At 41.0% G+C, this 19,982-nt stretch overlaps 1 protein-coding gene across 1 annotated transcript in view; it reads right to left on the reverse strand.

Moving 5' to 3' along the window:
* SUPT4H1 (SPT4 homolog, DSIF elongation factor subunit) overlaps nt 1-19,982 on the reverse strand; it is a 243,727-nt gene that overhangs the window by 45,826 nt on the left and 177,919 nt on the right. Inside the window, exon 4 of the mRNA XM_044054154.1 lies at nt 2,788-2,841. Within this exon, the coding sequence (XP_043910089.1) occupies nt 2,788-2,841 (54 nt within the window). The remainder of the gene's footprint in view (nt 1-2,787; nt 2,842-19,982) is intronic.

Consider the following 19,982-nt stretch of genomic DNA (forward strand, 5'->3'; position numbering starts at 1 on the left):
AGAGAATCCAACATCAACAATAGGCCCATGATCCACAGCTCAGTGCAACTACTGCACTATCAGGTGAATAAAGCCTACATTAAGACTACAGTTGCATTTCACATCCTGGGTAGGATAGATTAAGACCATACCTTCCCCCATAAAATAAATGGGGATCCAAAATCTTGTCCCTACATTCCATCATGGAGGAAACCTCACCAAATCCTGCATAAGTATATCCCGAGGGATGTTAGAGCTCTAGTAGAAGCATCACCCAAAGTCAGTATTAGTGAGAAATGTAGGAAACAGTGGATCCTCCCATGGGATAAACTTCAGGTTTTCTAGCACAATCCTCACCTGATAGGTCTAGAACATAGATGTGTGTCACCTGTCCCAGTTCTAGGTATCCAAAGCCCAACATACAAAAAATACACCCGTCTGCCACAGCAGTCCAATGCTCTGCACTCTTTGTCCAGTGGCAAAATGGGACCTTAACTGGACAGCAGCCATCATAAAAGAGTTTGCATCCAGGTGCTCAATGTGGTTTGCCCACTCAGGTGGGTAAGACTGTAAAAGACAATGGCAGTTGGGGAGCTAAAAAGGCAGAATCAAGGTACCTCAAACTGGTTCTGATAATACTGCTACTAAGACTCCAAGGGACTGATGGCACAAGACTCCTCACTCTTCTTCCCATCAGGCTGATGAGGAAGAGCTTAGAATGACAGACCAGCTAGTGATTTCCAAGAGATGTTTATCCATAGGAAATGTGAAATGAAGTGGCGAAACAACCTCATCACTGCCCATCTCAATTATCCTCATCACTGAATCCTACAGGTGGGGAAATGCCATAATCTCCATTACAACTAATTGCAAGCTTGTACAAAAGCTAGGGCATAATAAACCAGTACCAAATGCCAAGGAGTCAGGAAATGGAAATGGAATGGAAGCTAGCCAAAGGCAGTATTGTGTAAGAATCTGTGTAGGGACAGGCATGCACCTCAGACAAAAATTTCATAATGGTGTGCTTCCACAGATTGATTCGGATATCCAGACCCTGAACTGCTAACCCCAGGGCTGGATTACCAGATGGCCCATCCAACCACAGCATGCAGATACATGCAAATCAGGTGTTTGGTCAAAGGAAGAAAGTCCCTGGCTTGGATTTCTTCTAATCTGTGATCAAGTGACTCAGGGGATCAGATACAAAGGGAACAGAATCATCACCCATAAGCTCCAGTTGATCATCCACAACTTAGACAGCACTAGTAACTCAAGATGCACTTCCCACCCCAGAAGGAAGCTCAGAGAGCAGCTCCACTGTTACTAAGGTCCTCAACCAAAGCGGAACACCAGCCTGCTTTGGAGCCCTTAATAGTAGAGAGGGAGCCCACCACCTAAAAAGGTTAAGACAGGAGGGGGTAACTAGACATTGGGCCTATATATGGAGAATGAAGCCTGGGTGTGACCTCCAACCACTTGACTTTTTGGTGATGCACTGTCCTTTGCCTTCAACTGCACGGCCCCTTCTGCCAGTCTCTATGTAAGAGTTTTTGATTGCTACCATCGCTACAAACTGGGGCTTAAAAACTCTTCCACCTTCAAGGTGCCAACCTGAACCTTAGGCAGTGTGGCAATTGTACTCTTCCCAGAGACAGCAAAGGCAATGCCTAACCAAACCCTGAATTTATGACAGCCACATGAATGCTTACTAGGAAACCAAAGTGTGTGAATGCAAGACTTCACTGATAAGGATTAAGACACTAAGTGTGCAAGTGCAAAAAGAACCAGCAGGCTTTGGGCCCAAGTGCAGCTGACACATTGCATCATTGCACATGACATCTGAGAGTACTGACATCCTTAATTGCAAGATCTTGCAATTGGACTGGGAGAAATAATGCCCACTAAAAAAGGGCCCAGTGTGTCCTCGATACAAGCTGAATGGATTCTTAAGTATGTTAGAAAACAAAAGGTAAACCAAAAACTACTCAAATATAAAACATCCCCTACAGAAGCAGATTACTGGAATTTCTCCTCACCAAACATCACTGTATGTACTTGATACAGATGAACACCTTGATAGCCATAACACAATACAAGCAAAAGAAAGGTTCCTCCTCTCTCCAGAAGGCCTGCCTAATCATCACGACTTACGATTCAACATCTAATAAAATACTTCAATGCCCGAGCAGCAGCCAAAACAGACTTCAGGAAATGGTGTCAAACTTTAAACTGAACACAAATGTCAAGAAATTCAGGTCAATGTTAATAGGGCAGATCTCTCTACACAATGCTTGTAACTTGAGTTTAGGTAGGGCAGCCTGAACACTAGAGCAGGTGGGGCCAAGTGACTGCCAGCTCTCTTCCTCTCTCCTATGAGAAAGGGGCTTCCCACAGCAGATAAGCCCTGTAGTTTAAGGTAAACACCAGCTGAAGTCAGCATTTCTAGTGGAACAAGAACAACTGCAAAATAATACCTGGGTGAAGAATAGCATATGCCTACCCACTCAACTGAGCTACCACTCAGATGGCACCTCATTCTATCATCTCATCCAAAGGACAGCACCTCTGGATAATACCTCACAGATAGATACTGCACTACTGTTTCGATATTAAAACATGAAATAAAAGCATATGAACACTGTTCTGCATTTTTTTACATAAAACTAACCTAATTTAGTAGTCAACAACATAAAGGATTTGTATGCAAGATGAGAATTTCCTTAAAGGAGTCTTATATTTCATGCATTACTATAACTTTCATAATCTATAATGAATGCAGCCAATGAAGCATAGAAAAAGCCAACATACCTTGTGGCAATCGTCCCGTTACCGACACAGCATAGACTCCTGGTTTGAAAGTCGCTTTAAAAAAGAGGAAAAAAGCGTATGTTACTTTTAAAAATTACAAAATGACAGTGAAAAATCCAGTTATAAAAAAAAACAGACATTTGTAAAGTATAGACATGTACTGCTACCCACGATAAAAACATTTTCCTGAAGCCTTGGTTAATAGAATTCTGCACAGGTACATTATCAGACTGTAAGCATTTACCTGCAACAAAATCAGAAAGTCCCTGAACATGGGAGAGCCCCTCAAGAGACTCATGCAATTACAGACCCATGAGTCTGACCAGTCTCACATGCAAAACCATGAAAAGACTTGTGGAACTAATCAAGACAGAGGGAGACTCCAAACACTGGATCCGTCTCAGTTTGGATTCATCATGGGCAGAAAAAAAGATCACCCAAACAATTGATGAAGGCAAAATGGTACACACCGCATACCTTTTGACACAATTCCCAGCATAGTTGTAAAGATAAATAAACTGGGAATAGGCCCCCTATGTCACCTGCAGTATTGCCAACTAGCTCATGGACAAGATGTAGGAAATCAAAATAGTGGAACTTACCGCCACAAAAAGACCAGTCACCAGTGTACTTCCCTAGGGTTCTATACTGAAACCTTTCCTGTTTGGCATCCACTCTGAAGTAAAAGTCAGTACCCTAAGGGTTCTGCCTACATTTACAGGATGACTGCAAGATAAAAGCAGTCGTTGAATCCAAAATGGCTTGGCAATTCTGCAGCAGGTTAGTCTCAAACAACAGGTACCAAAAAATGCATTACTGTATCCTTTGGGACATCATCTATCCCACTGAACTACCACATTAACAATACACCCCTGAGAATTGATCCAGTTGTTTGGGATCTCGGAACTTAAGTGGATAGTGACTTAAAACAAATGTGTCCACTTTTGTAATAAAGTCCTTCTATGCTGCACAGCTTATACACAAAAGGATTGTGTCTACATCTAGTGAGGTCACTGTCTCATTACTCGGCCTTCATTAGGCTAATCATTGAATTCAATGCCTCCTTTGACTTGCATTTGTTCACACACGTGACTAGTACCCCTACAGAGATACTTTACTAAAAGGATACAAGGCCTAAAGAACCACCACCATTGTCCTACATGGACCAAATGAAAGTTCTGCCACTAAATTATGTATCCTGCAGACTGCTAAGAGGTGACTGGTGTCTGGCACACCAAAACATCTTCTGAGCCAATACTAATGGATTTACTGTACATCAGCAAGTCAAGCAGCACAAGAAACACCGTCTAGGGATCAAAACCTCTTCTGCCTCAACAGAATGGCTTGGAGGGACAAGCATCGCTCAGAGAGAATACTGCTGCTCTGGAACATACTCCTAATCCACATAAAACTAAGTTAATCCCGGTCCATATTCAGGCACAACTTGGAACGATGGATGGGAAACAATTTACCCCAGGATTGCCCCATGTACTACAAAGTGAGAGGTAGCTCCTAAATGCTTTATCCCATTCACGAGTCCCCTCAAATTATCTATGCTATGAACCAAATTACCTTCATTAGGGGCAATATATAATTACAGCCCATGGGATGGGTAAGGCCAATCTTTAATAGGTTAATCAGAGCAAAAAGCAAACTTGGCTAGGCTTAAATTGGCCTGCAAGGGCAGCTAGTTTAGTATTTATGAACCTATGAAAATTTCCAATACAATGCATGGGACTGCATACCCTGTTAAAACCATGTTACATGAATGAAGTCAACTTTTGCAGTCAGTCCACAGAAAGGTAGACCTGTTACTCACACAACACACTACTGGGTGGGAAGAGGACTATGCTCTGTACCATCACATTTCATTGCTTCTCTGGCTCAACTTCCTTGGATAAAGCAATCATGCTTTCAGAAAAGCAAGTTTTTTTTTTCAATTTCACCTGTTTTGTAAACTATTGTAGTACTGCTGTTAAAAAAGAAATATTAGCATTGCAAGCCATGATCTCTCTCATCCTCCAAAAGAATCTAACAAATCCTGGCTACTGCTGTCTCTATGCGGCACATCTTATGATATGCTCTCATTAAAACAGATTACATACTACACTACTTTCCACAACTGTACCTGATTTGATGCATGCAAAAGCTACACGGCTTACTTAAAGCCAACTGGCAAATGCACAACAGTTTTCTTTATGCCAACTTGTGTTGTTTGTGCCAACCAAGGTCTCACTTATCAGTACAGCAGCATGGGAGTTAAAACATCTCCAACCCCTAAAAATAAAGTTCCTTAAACCTTAATCCCAGTGGCAGTACTGCCCTTAATCCACTAGGAAGAACTGCATCCACTAGAAAATTGTTCTTTCTGCCACCAAGTCACCCCATATCAAGGGATTACCGCCACTATGAGAAGACAGAAGGTCAAAGGAAATCCAAATGAATAGAAACTTTGCAAAACGAAATGAGTAAGCATTTAATCACTGCTGAAAGTTGTTGTGCAGTACAGTATTAGATTATATTAAACATGCAAAAATGACAGGACCAGGAGATGGTCTGGGAAACAAATTTCCTAGATAACAAATCCACTATGCATTAAATGAAATATTCCTCGTGTCTACATGGCCATAATGCCTCTCTAGAAAGCGACTGAGAATTTGTGTCTGTTAAATATTAAATGTGTGTATGAAAAAAATATGGTGAAGCTACAGGCAACATTTGTACAATAAAATACAGCCTCCAAATGATTTTACTGACCCCTCAATGCTGTACACATTGCTTGGATGAATGAATACAGCATTCAAGTTCACCAGTACCAAAAATCACAGGACAGCAAAAGTGAACAGATTATACACGGTTCACAGAAAAAAAGACAACAGTGAAGAAACGTACTATATTTTGCTCTTAAGAAACAACGCTGTTCAAATTGTGCATTCGTGTGTCTGTGTATATTATATATATATATATATATATATATATATATATATATATTATATATACGCACACACACACATATATATATTGTCAGAGTGACCGCCTCATTTTATGCAACAAATTTACTTACAAGACTGCTGTGACAGCTTTTTAAAACTGATATAACTCATTAACCCCGACTACCACCTCATGGTGCCTCTGTGCTAAACACCGAGCACACAGAGACAGTAGGAATTACATGTTGCTGCACCAGAGTGCCTTCTACCAGCGCAAGTAACTTTCCAGTAATATTTTTGCTCCACGCTTGAAAATCAAGTTGAAAAAGTAATTGAATTTTGTCAGTTACCTTGTCAACTTTAATTTCAGCGTGGAGTTTTGTGGTATTCATATTTGACTTTTATGAGAGAAAATCGACTTGCGATGCACCCTCTCAGCAGCAAGCCGATTTAGCTGATTTAGTATGCTTTTCAGCAAGAGTGACAGCCAACGGAAGTCACCACTTGCTTAACACCTCCACCCCCCCTGCCTCTGTTCTGTCCAAATAATAAGAAACTGCTGCAACAGAGTTTTGTTGAAAAAAACTCTGACTAACTTCAGCAACCAATTTTCAACTTCTGAGCCTGCCTAATTCCTCAGTAAGGTAAGATGGTCTTATTTCATAGTTTTGGTCTGTTTTTCCTTAAGTTGTGTTTTTTTGGCAAACTACTGGCCAAGACTGAAGTTAGAAAATAATGACAGCTATTTCCGAGGCAGATGTCATATCCTAGCAAATATTGCTAGTTTGTAAGAGCAATACTTAGAAATGATCCCTAGTTTTGTCCAGCTTTCTTGCTCTAAGAGGTTGAGAGGTATGCTTCAACAAAAAAAAAAAAAAAAAAAAAAAAAAAAAAAAGGAATCCGATCATTAATTATTATGCCTCCTCAATGCTTTCAATTTTGTTTATTGAAATAAATTTTTTTGAGTGCTCCCTGGCAGACTTCATACTAAAGTTCAATTCAGGTTGACATGACAACTTCTTGTTTTCGCTGTTAGGCAAAACTTGTTATTCAACTTTTAAAGCTTGTACAATCAATATAATGATCCCTAGTTTTGTCCAGCTTTCTTGCTCTAAGAGGTTATGAGGTGGGCTTCAAAAAGAAAAAAAAAGGAATCCGGTCATTATGCCCCCCCCCCCCCATGTGTTCATGTTGTTTCTTCCAGTGCTCAGTTTTTCACTTTAGCTACTATGAAGATTAATCTGCTACAAATGGAGGTAAAATCGTCAGTTTATTTTTTCCCCTGCTTCACTAGTTCAGTTGAGCAGACTCATTTGTAAGCGCTAGTGACTGCTTTGCATCAGAAGTAGTATTTTAGTTTGTGCATTGCATATAGAGCAGCAGTTATGTTGTCCAACCAAATCCACGTGCCGGTGAGCCCTCTCCCTCAGACACATACATGTACATACAAGTGTTATGCTCTCACACACTAGCTTACAGAACTACAACCCCCCTTTTAGTGTTATTAGTCTGCTGCTTTGCTTTAAATTATAAACCACAAGCAAGGTCTTAAAATACAATAATATGTGAAAATTTAGTGAGGGTTGAAGACCAGGGTACTATATGAAGGTCAGATGGAGTGAGCATACTCGCAAACAGACGATAGGAAGATGAACGCACGCATACATAAAACTTTTTCCCATTTTTTCATTAGGATGAGTAGCATTTAAACTACCGTAAATCCTGTTGTGCAGCTATGCTTCTACAAGTTGGGAAGCTGTCTGAGAAACAGATTTGTAGGATCATAACACTCATTTGCAGTTTGCTTTCCTGTCGTTTAACCAAACATTTTAGTGTGTACTGTTGAGACTGATGTGCATGTAACTGAAGTTTAAAATGTGCGTTACTATAACTGATGGAATAATTAAGATACTGCACGCACTGTGTCCTTTGGTCATTTGTAAAGTCTCTTACATCTCTGAAAATTGGGGATTGTCAGCATGCGTATGTGAGGGGTGTGGGTTTCACTCGAAATAAGCGATTTCATCTGCAGAAATGGATGTTTTTAGTGTCAGTTAAAATGTACCGCTTCCACATGTACTGTACCTGAAGTCTTTTAATTGCATGGCTGGTGATGATCAAGTAGAATATCAGTCACTGTAGTGCTCTTGACCAGGTCATCATGTTTTTCTTTGTGAGACACTGTATGCTGGTTCATTGGCTTGCATTTTGGTATGGTACATACAGCGCTAAACAACTATGGTACTGACGCAAAGCAGCAAGGCTATCCTTTACTTTCAAAGTTATAAATGAATCATCTGAGACTTTGCTAACTTTACAGCTGTAATATTTGTTTTAACACTTTGTAAGTCCAGTTCATCAAGATACATATCAGTAAAGAAGAAAGTAGTTTTGTACCTACCATAAATGTAGATGTTCGAGTGTAAACACTGCTGTAGTCATTACACTTGGGTTATCCTGTCTTTGGGCGGTTCCCTAGTCGGCATTAGTTCCAAAGTCTTGGTCCGGCGTCTGTTGCTGTCGCCTCCTACCTGACGTCAGTGCGACAGGGGTATATAAGATGCAGCAGACACCATTTTCGTCAGTTTTTCTTGCCCCAGATGTCAGGTGCCCCCAAACAGGTAAGCAATTCAAATTCTAATACATACATATGAAAAGCAAACAACAACTTTCAGTTACCAGCAAATACTCCCCATAGGTAGTAAAGGGTAGAAGGCATAGGTACGTACCAGCAAGTAAGAGGGGAAGGAGGGATGGTAACCTGGACTGCAGCAGTGTATACACTCGAACATCTACATTTATGGTAGATACAAAACTGTACTATGTTCATCGTGTTACACTGCTGCAGTCATTACACTTGGGTGGAATCCCAAAGCTGAGGTAGGGAGGCTGGTTCTATAAGGCATTAGGGGTGGCTATAAGGCCCTGCAGTACAGCAGTGGCGAAGCCAGCTCTAGATTTGGAGTATAAAGGCAAATGGTAATGCTTGGTGAAGGTACGCACAGAACTCCATGTTGCTGCTTCCAAAATATCCTTGGTAGGTACTCCTCTGAGGTAGGCAGTTGAAGTGGCTGTTGGCCTGGTGGAGTGAAATCTAATGCTGCTAGGTAAAGGTTTCCCATGGTGAGAATAGCAGAAACGTATGCAATGTCCTATCCATTTTGAAATGGTCTGTTTTGAGATGGCTTTGCCCTGTGCTAATGCAGCATATGCTACCAATAATTGCTCAGATTTTCTGAAAGCTTTGGTTTTGTCCAAATAGAAGCGTAACTGCCTGTGAATGTCCAAAGAATGTAGTAGTTTCTCCCCCTTGTTCTGTGGTTTTGGATAGAAAGTTAGCAAATGAATAGTTTGGTTTAGAGTCACACTTGATACCACCTTTGACATAAATGTAGAGTTAGTTCTTAGACACCCTGCCCTGGTGGAAAATGAGGAAAGGTTAAACTGCCATTAGTGCCTGTAATTCTGAAACTCTTCGTGCTGATGTAATTGCCAGCAGCAGAGCAGTTTTCCAAGATATATATTTTAATTCTGCTGTGCTAGCTGGCTCAAAAGGAGGTAAAGTTATTTTCCAAAACAAAGTTGAGGTCCCAAGTTGGGGTAGGTGCTCTACAGGCCGGTCTTATGTTTTTAGCCCCTCTGAGGTACTGTTTGAGCAAAGGATTAGAAAAAATTGGTGGATCCGTGTTGTAATGAGCAGAAATGGCTGAGGCGTGGATCTTGATTGATGAGAAGGAGAGGCCCTTGTCCAGCATCTCAGTTAAATATTGAAGTATCTGAGGAATGTTTGGGACAAGAGGGTCAAGGCTGTGCACCTGGTTCCAGGCACAGAATCTTTTCCATTTATCCGAGTAGGCTTTCCTGGTGCTAGGCCTTCTGGCCTCCAGAATGACATCCGTAACAGCTTTGGAGAGAGGCATTGCTTTCTTGATTAAGGTATTTTCCATGCAGCTAGGTTTAAGGTCGTTAGCTGGCTGTGAAGTATGATTGTTGTGCTGAGTCAGCAAATGTGGGATTTGAGGCAAAATCCAGGGTGGTTCTTGTGCTAAGTTCTTTAAGATTGGGTACCAGTGCTGGCGTGGCCAGTCTGGTGCAATCAGGATCCTCTTTGGCTCTTCTTGCCTGGCTTTTATGAGTACCTTTGGAAGGAGAGGTAAAGGAGGGAAAGCGTATACTTGTAGGTTTTTCCAGCTGAATGAGAGGGCATCCACTTTCCATACTTGTGGATAGTAACTCCTTGTGCAGAATTTCTGTAGCTGGCAGTTGTTTGGGGATGCAAACAGGTCTATGTCCGGGCTCCACCATTTTTGTGTTACCATTCTGAATACTTGTAGATTTAATTCCCATTTGTGGGGATCCATGATGTTTCTGCTTAGGTAGTCTGCCAGTGTGTTTCTCTTTCCTGGCAGGAATTGTGCTTGCAGATAAAATTGGTAGTCTAGAGCTGTGTTCCACAAGGTCATGGCTTGTCTGCAGAAGGGGTAGGAATGCGTGCCCCCTTGCTTGTTTATGTACCACATAACTGTGGTGTTGTCCGTCTTTAGTAGTAGTTGTCCTGGATGCAGCAGGTCCTTGAAAGCTATAAGTGCATTTTGTACAGCTAGCATCTCTTTTTGATTGATATGAAGATGCATTTGCTCTGTGGGCCACTCGCCCTGAATACATATTCCTGCCATGTGTGCTCCCCAGGCGTAATCAGATGCATATGTTGTCAGTGTTTGCCTGGCTGTGGGTTGAGTAAAAGGCTGTCCCTTGTTGTGGTGACAAGCTTGAGCCCACCAGCGAAACTCCTGTTGAAGGCAAGGAATTAGTGGTATAACAGCTTCCAAACTTTGACAGTGTTGAGACCATACACTCTTTAGGTACCATTGTAGTTTCCTTGCTTGTCTGGAGTAAGATAAGCCATCTGGGCCGTTGTGTTCAAGCTGGCACCCAGGAATATTATCTGTTGTGAGGGCACTAGTTTTGATTTTATTTCGTTTATTGTGTACCCTAGGCAACTTTAACTTTTTTACGAATGCCAGATGCTTTAGAAGAATGTCCTTGCTCTCTGCTTGAATCAGGCAGTCATCCAGGTATGGATAAATTTGAATTCCTTTTTGTCTGCAAAATGCAATTACTGGTGCCCGGCACTTTGTGAAGACCCTGGGCGCAGTAGACAAGCCAAAGGGCAGTGCAGAGAATTGATAGTGCATTGAACCAGCTAGAACTCTGAGGTATCTTCTGCAGTTCTGTCTGATAGGGACATGCAGGTATGCCTCCTTGAGGTCCAAAGTCACGAGCCAAGCTTTCTTGCCCAGCATGGGAAGAAGCTGCTGTAGTGTCAACATTTGAATTTCAGAACATCCAGGTAAGTGTTTAAAGAAGAAAGATCCAGAATGGGTCTCCAGGCTTTGTCCTTTCTGGGAACCAGAAAGAGTCTTGAATAAAATCCTTGTCCTTGCTCCTGTGGTGGTACCTTTTGAATAGCTCTCATGTTCATGAGTGCTGTAATTTGTTTTTGAGCAAATTCTTTTTAACCTTGGCAAAGTGTGAAATTGGAACCTGTAACCTTGAGATACAATGTTGAGAACCCATTTGTCTTTGATGATGCAAAGCCAATTGTGATAGAAGAGTGCCAGTTTTCCTCCTAAGGGGGCTGCCGAGAGAGAACTGCTTGGCAGCTGTAGTGGGAAGTCATTGAGGCTGCTTTTTATAAGGTTGTGGCCTGTCTTCGCCTTCCTTCTGGCCTGGTGTACCCCACTGTCGAGGCCTGTAAGGACCTTGTGCCTGACCCTCTACCTCTTGGACGTCTGTATCTGCCTCTGAGGTCTGTCTGTGATTGGAAAGGACCAATTCTTTGTCGGCCAATTTCTGCTAAAGACAGGAGGCTGAACCTGTAAGAAATCCTTCACCGTTTGCATGGATTTTGCCTTATCCTCCATCTTCTTTAATACCTCCTCTGCCTTAACTCCAAACAACACATCCCGCTGCAAAGGTGCGTCCAATAATTTTGCCTTAACATGATCTGGTAATGTATGTTCCTTTACCCAAGCATGCCTTCTAATGACAGAGCCTGTAACTGCTGCTCTACAGGAGGCATCTAAGGAATCAAAACAACATTGCAAAGTATGTTTTCCCACTTGTTCAGCTGCCTGCAATAAGTCCTGCATTTCTTTAAAATTAGGAGGATCTGAATCTGGAAGCATCTTTTGTTTCAACTAAGACATCAAAAATTGCTGATATTTTAGCATGTGAAACTGGCAATTTAAGGCTCTCATTGCTAAAGTTGCAGACGTATATACTTTCTTTCCCCATCTGTCTAATGCTCTGGAATCTCTGTCAGAGAGCACTGGGTTTTTTGATGAGGCCTTAATCCCTTTGGGTCCCTGAGAAATAGTTTCAGGGTCAGCAACAGGGCTTTTATACAAAAAAGTTGTGAGATTCAGGGACTCAGTGATATCTATCAGGTTTAACTGGGGCTGGAGGTAAGGAATCAGGGTTTAAGCTGGATTCAGTGTAAACATCCACAATATCTAACACTGGCGGAATAGCAAGGGGTCTGTGTTGAGGCAACAAAATGAAGTCTTGGAGCCTTTTCTTGGATTCTGAGTAATCCTGGCCTTCCCAATGGAAATGCTCCCTCATGGTATGGAAGGTCTCCCCAAAGGAGTAGTCCTCAGGTGGAGAGGCTGATGGAAATCTGAGGTATCTTCTGCAGTTCTGCCTGATAGGGACATGCAGGTATGCCTCCTTGAGGTCCAAAGTCACGAGCCAAGCTTTCTTGCCAAGCTGCTGTAGTGTCAGCATCCGAATCCTCATAAGGGGGAAAGGCATATCCTAGTTCTGAGGATGAATCTGAAGAAATGGACACCTAGTCGTAAGATTCATAATCTGCATCCTGTCTGAGCCTTTTATCAGGAGGGGGATGGGACCCCCTGATCAGGGTGATTAGATCTTCGGCCATTTTGAGCATTTGTTTCTTAGGCATGGAAGCCTGTCCTGGAGAATGCTGTATCGGTTTCTTTGTTTTTAATGGGGCCTTAGACTTGGCAGAGAGTTTAATAGTTAACTGGGTAGGTATGAAGACACCCTCTGAAGCTGTGGATTGCTCAGCTACTTCGGTTCCCTCAGTAGGGTTAGTTTCGGTAGGCTGAAAACAAAGAGCGTCCGAAGGCCCAGCCAGCTCCACGTGGGAGTCGGAAGCGGTCTGTGGATGCGGTCGTCAGGGGCTGCGTAGGCGCCTCGCTGAAAACCAGAGAACCGGCGACTGGCCTATTAGAGGCCTCATCAGTTTTGGGCCTCGGATGCCTGTCCTTGTCTTTGCGTTTTTTATGTAATCCGGTCATCGAAGTTCCGACGGCATGGTGTAATTGAATTTTCTACCAAAATAATGTCGGGCAAAATCAAACCGACGTTTAATAGTGCGTTTGTTAAACCTAGCACAAAACAGACAACCAGTGATGTGGTGTGGGCCTAGGGATGGAATACAATAGGAGTGGAAATCCTTATGAGGTATTTGCTTCCCACAAGAAATACAGTTATTAACCTTTACTGACATTGGTCTGAGGCAAGAAAAAGTTTCCCCAACGGGGTACTTAGCTTTGTAGAAGACTTCGGTTCTGGATTCGGAATGAAAATCTCAGGAGTCGGCCAACCGGCACTTGCGAACTGTTTCTGCTTCGGGCACCGCGCGGCAAGAACGATTGAAGAAAATGGCGTCGGCTGCATCTTGTATACCCCTGTCACACTGACATCAGGGAGGAGGCGACAGCAACAGACGCCGGACCAAGACTTTGGAACTCAGGCCGACTGGGGAACCGCCTGACGGCAGGATAACCCAAGTGTAATGACTGCAGCAGTGTAACACGATGAACATCTTGCAAATTAATGCAAACTATTTTTTCTGGGACATCACCCCTAACTGCCAGTGTGGGTGCTTCAACCCCAAAATCACCTTACTTAATATAAAAATTACCTCAGAGGTGAAAAGGACTCCGTTTCAGCAAGCTATATGTCAATGATATGAGACTGTAATGACAACTAGATGTACGTATCAGTTTCCTGTTCGCCAGCTTTAGCGTTTATTTTGAGTCTGCTATTAAGCTTACAAATTCTCATTTTTGATCCATCAGCTGTTGCTGTTTCTTTCCATCTAAGTACTGGTAGAACCTGTCTGAGGAAATGAGTGACTATGATAACTTGATGACTTCTTGTATATTTCGTACAAGTCTTCTCCCACAATGGATTCAGTACTTTATCTCCAGTAACATAAAAAGGACCTTTCTAGGCTGCCTTGATCCTTACTGTAAAATAATGTTCATATGTATGATGTCAGATGTCAGTGAGGCACAACATTTTTTTCTTGCCCCATAAAGACATTGCTCGCTGTTTTACAACTAACAGTACAATTTAATAACTGAATCTATATCTTTCAGATCTTGATTTTATTATTGTGGCTTCTGTTTGCTTATTATGTGACTAATTTAGTCTTAACAAAATCAAAGTTCCTGGGTAATTTCCTAAAGCAAACAATTGTGCCTACTGGGTCTTATCCAATTGAAATTAATTAATAAAAATCAGCCATACAAGCAAATAAGTACACCATAGATTCCTCTGTCTATCTTACCTCCAGCAGCTGTGAATAAATGTACTTACAGCTGGAATTTTCTTGTGGTTATTAAATCGGCAGGCAAGAATTAGCATTTACTTTTTCTTGTCATGACAGCAGCAGTCAGCTACCTAGGACATCATCACTCATGCCTCTGTTTTATTTTTTTTAAGTGTATGCTGAGTACTTGTTGTATTATATGTTTATTATACTGAAGATTTTAATGTGTGTTTATTAGGTTGATGAACGCTTAGATGCTCCATCATGGAGTGACTGTATCTGCCTCAGGAGTATTATAGTTTCAGGCTTCTTTCCTAGTTTATTTTTTACATTGTGTTTAATATGTTCTACTCTCCCCTCTGATAGCTGAAAATTCTTGTTTTTCAGTAGAAATGCCTTTAATATCCTTTGCTAGAATATGCATTTGTTTTTTTCTATCTACACCTTTGCAATGGAGTCTGAGACTGGTTTCGACCCAGTTTCCAGAGAGACTTAAAACCTGCTGATCATTTCAGGGCTTATGTAAATTAATATACATTTGTTCCAATTTTCACTTGACTGATAATCTTGTGGTTCACCACCCCTTTCCATTTGAGTTATTTTGGGTGGTTCTTGTCTTATGGCAAGTAATTTGTTTTCTGTGGTGGGTATAAGACATAATATCTTATACCCAGGTTGAAAAGTTAACTTTGCATTTTTGTTGTAGCCATGTCTGCTCCTTCTAGGACCTATTCTATCTGCTGCCTTACAATGGATAAGATGGCTGCCATTATTTCCTGCAACTTGGTCACATGTTCCTGGACACTTCAAACAAGAAAGCCTTGATGCCTCCTTAGCCAAATCTAACAGAACTCTTTTGAGACTCCTACAAAGGAGCTAAAATGGGTATAATCTTGTGAAAGATTAGGGTAGCTCCGTAACAAGCATCCAGTAGGTCACCAAGATGTTCCAGTTTTTCCCTTCTTTTTCAGTTACCCAATTCAGAATAATTAAGTATTTTGTTAAAATCTTCAACCAATCTGTTGAGGCTTATGGAATGAGAGGTTCTAAGCTGCACAATTTATAAAACTTGCAGAGTTCCTTCATAATTTTAGACATAAAGGGATCACCTAAGTTTAACTTTTCTTTGGGAAGTCCTACTTTAGTACTTCCTTTACTGATGATGCAGACCATACCTATGAAGCTTAATGTGCAAGAAATCTGGACTAAGCTAAAAATAATGGGGGGACAGAGGCCCAGAATCATGGATAAAATTTAAACATTGCTCTTTTTAAATTTATAAAGTTTCTGTGCGACTGTGGCTGTGAAGTCGTTGGCACACTGATGAGGTTGAGTTAGGACATTTTTTTCAGTTTTTGGCAAATAACTGCTAGGGAGCAAGTAATTCTGCTAAGTAATACCTTATTTTGAAGACAGTGTTGGTCCTTACAACATGGTAAAAGAGCTGTGCACATAGGCTGTACACATACCACAGTTTGTTTAGGAATTGGGGTTATGAAAGTTATGACAATTTTTCATAATTTGGAAAATAAGTTTGCTAGGGGAAGTGGTCAACGTGCCAAGTAATACCTCATTTGAAGACCGTATCAGTACTTTCAACATGAACAAGGCTCACAGTTCCCAGTGAAATGGCAGACGTCACTGTGCCAGCAAGGGTAATGCAATTGATATAAATATATGCAATAGTCTTCCAATAAATCTCTCAAACATCAGTAGTAACCTGTTTGCATTTCTTTCCTGTGCAGGTGCTTGTGACAGTGACATGGCTTCATGAGCAGGAGGAGAAAAACAACTGATAGTGTGGGTGTGTGGCCATTCCTACATTCACTGGGCTGCCAGCCATGCCTCCAGAAGTGAAAACCACTACAACTGGAGCTTCCCCACATCTAGAGTAAAGGTACACTGGATTGCCATTGGAGGTATGCATGGGAGCTGACTCCTGCAGTTGTTGGAAGAGAAGGGTTCAATCTACCCTGAGCCTGACATTCTTGTGCTGCACATTAGAGGGAATGATGTCATCACTCACCCACTCGAAAGGCTACGGTTTCAAAACAGAACAATTTTTGAACACTTGCAATCGTGGTGGCCACATTGCCATTTTGTGTGGTCTGACATAATTCCTCGCCAGATATGGAAAACAGCAAACAGTCAATGGGCAGCACACAACGCCAGAGACTTACAGAATGGGTTCATGCATGGCTTGATGCACAAGGTTGGTGGATCAACAATCTGCAATGACAGCATCACCGCAGAAGATGTTCACCTTTTCAGAAGAGACGGCATTCACCAGAGGATGGCATTGCGTTGTTCTTGACTGACCTCCACAATGCTGTGATGACAGCTATGCATGATATAAATCGGCAACATGCAGGTAATGAGAACGAATGGAAAACTGCTATGACCAAGTAGGACCAGTATGGTAAGTAAACCTCTATTATGAATCGAGTTGTGTAAAATATATTTTTCTGAGTTTGGCAAATAACTGTGGGAATGAGCTGGTGAAGCTGCTGAGAAACAACAACTGTTTCAGAAGAGTGCTACCACGAACAATTGAATATGTCAGTAATCATCCTGCAATACTTTTTTTATTCTTTTATTAGGCGTGTGTAGAGTTTAGATGACAGGAAGGGCTTAGTAATACAGAATTTGATCCTTTAGGTCCACTGCTGAATGGACACATGTAAAGAGAAAAGGCATAGGTAAGGAAGACTGCTGACAATGAAGGAGGTCATGAGACTGTAGTGGCATCAGCTGTCTGAGTGGGTAGCCAGCACAGGTATCGGACAGATCAGATGGCCTTGCATGCCATGCCTGTCCTGGGCTCATTAGTGGAGTGGCGGTCCTTACCTTTCTGTTTCTCTTTACACGTATCCATTCAGCAGTATGATGGCTACACCAAGAATGTGTATATTCACAATATCGGTCTACATGGTAAAACAACAGGGTCTGAATGATGTACACATGTACAGATATCCATTTGTTTAGGACTTTTTTTTTCCGATTTTAGTAAATAATTTTGCAAGGGAGCATCTGAATGTGCCAAGTAATACCTCATTTTGAAGACAGTATTGCTGGTTCCAACATGGTAAAAGAACTGTCCCTGTATGCTGTACACATGTACAGATATCAAAGTTTGTTTTGGACTTAGGTTATGGAAATTATGATTTTTTGTTTCATATTTTTTTCATATTTTGGTAAATAACTTTGCAAGGGAGCATGTCACTGTGCCAAATAATACCTCATTTTGAAGACAGTGTTGCTCCTTACAACATGGTAAAAGAACTGTGTCTGTGCACTGTACACATGTACAGAGATCATAGTTTTAGTCTTGTAGGATTATGAAAATTAAACATTTCCAATACTTCTCATTATTATGCCCATATCTTTGCAAGGGAGCATGGTGATCACACAAATGATGCATAATTTTGAAGCTTACACAGACACACAGCTTTTACACTGATATGGAGGCTCTGTCTGTTATAGGTGATGAGACATTATGCTTTGTTTTTTTACCAATTATGAGAAATATATTAATCATATTTCTGTGAATATCTCCATAAAGGAGCATCACACAGTAATGGTTAAAGGTACAATTTTAAAGCTGACATTCATACTAACAAATTAAATACAAACTGTATGGGATTAACATGGTACAAGATATTGTGATTTGCTTTTCAAAAAAGGTAAAAAATATGCACAATATCAACATTCCTTGCCAAATATTTAATAATGACTTTGATATGCACTATCAACATTTACACTGTTGCAAAGGTCAGTGTCTGCCGAACAACTTTCACGTTTACATTTTTAGTTTAGCTCTTCCAGTTAGAGAGTTATGAACATTTGTTCTCTGTATGGTATTACAAATGAATTTTCTGAAAATTAGCTTAGGTTGCACTGTTGCTTCCATGGTGGAATTAAGCAGGTAGCTTTTTCTGAGCTGCTCAAGTGAATGAGTTAAGCAATGCAACATGAGCACATTCAACTATTTGGAAACAAACTTAAAAAATTGTAGTTTTTTTTTTTTTTTTAATTTTGATTTCTCACTGCAAATCACCTCCTTATTGCTATTCATAAGCTCATTACTATAAAAACAGCAGTGCCCTAATCAAGGGCATATCAAGCTGAAATTTATTTGCATACCAATGCTTTCCAGATATGCATACTGGACTGCTACAGCATTTCTGTGAGTGAAGTAACATGTGCTTGTACATAACAGCAAGTCAACGCAAAACATTTTAGAAGCAGTAGCAGATGCATTACCACCTACTGCAGCTTTAGCAACACGAAAAACAATACAAAGTCAACAGCTATGATGGAACATTTCCTTAACTGCACACATGCAAGTAAATCATTGTCCGGATAGCACAAGCACAAAATAAATTACCAGGACAGTGTCTTGGATAGGCAGGGTGTCTCCAAACAGTAAGCATGTGGCTGCAAAGAATGAATGTGTTAGCAAAGTTAAAAGCCCAAGCCTAAGAGATAAGACACTGGAAAGGTGTGTGTGTGTGTGTGTGTGTGTGTGTGTGTGTGTGTAGGGCTCCAAGTCTTTCCTTCAAACAGCAGTCTGATCTTTGTTGTGCCAGGAATTGGCTGCTATGTTATCAGACGCAGGTGCTGAGATACTTCCTTAGCTCTTTGCAATCTTTACTGAACATATCCACTTATGGAGATGTGCTTTCAAAAATGAAGCAGTGCAAAGAGTACATGAACTATTCAGAGTGACATGGTGCAAAACATAATGGGGAATCAAATCCAGATACCTTAGACTAAACTCGATAGACTGCATAATATCAACTATGATTATCTGAAGGAGAACAAATGTACAAAATTTAGACAAACTAATGTCAAACTCCATTCACCTGCAAATGACGAGAATGAAATCTTGTACCCGTACAACAAATCCTGCCAACTTTCACGTGTTTAAGAAGTTAATGGATAAAACTGAAATATTCAGTAACTACAGCTATCATGTTGACTTTTGCACGACAGCAGATACCACTAGCACAGCAGGCAGAATTTTGTGCACTAAACCAACCACCGCCACCACTGCAAGTTTTTAACTAGGTTACCAAAGGTGCCTCACAGTGTGGTCAAAAATACAAATTCAACTGAATACTAGTGCCTTACAACAGGATAAGAACATGCTGTTAACATTGGTTCCTAAGTATTATTAACCTGCATCATCCCAGATTTCATAAACAGGACACTTAGCTTTGCAGCAATATATGTATCAAACTATTCTTCAAGAAATGGGGAGACGGTCTTACAATTGAACAGGTCTCTCCCAGAGAATGGGACTGCAGTAAGTCAGCCATGAACAAATGACACTTATATAACGGTTCAGATACTCTTGTTTTCTTTAAATGGTCACATATACAAGCGTATTGCCCGAAACCAATTATAACGAAGGATACTAGAAAACTGCAAAGTAAAAACATATTTTGTCAAAAGTGAAGGAAAATCAGTTAACACACCTACCCAAAACAGTTTATTATATGCTGAAGATTCTTGACCATACAAGTTACTAGATAAATTACATGTCGTTGTATGCCAGTGCTTTCTCTGAATCTTCCTTAAAAGCAGCACATAATGCAAGTTCAAGATATCAAAAGGTCACAAAACAGTGACTTTACAAATCATTTAGTTTGTGAAGAACTACCCCTTCATA

The sequence above is a fragment of the Protopterus annectens genome, chromosome 13.part0 (assembly GCF_019279795.1).
Source record: "Protopterus annectens isolate FY-2018-M chromosome 13.part0, PAN1.0, whole genome shotgun sequence".
Classification (NCBI taxonomy): domain Eukaryota; kingdom Metazoa; phylum Chordata; order Ceratodontiformes; family Protopteridae; genus Protopterus; species Protopterus annectens.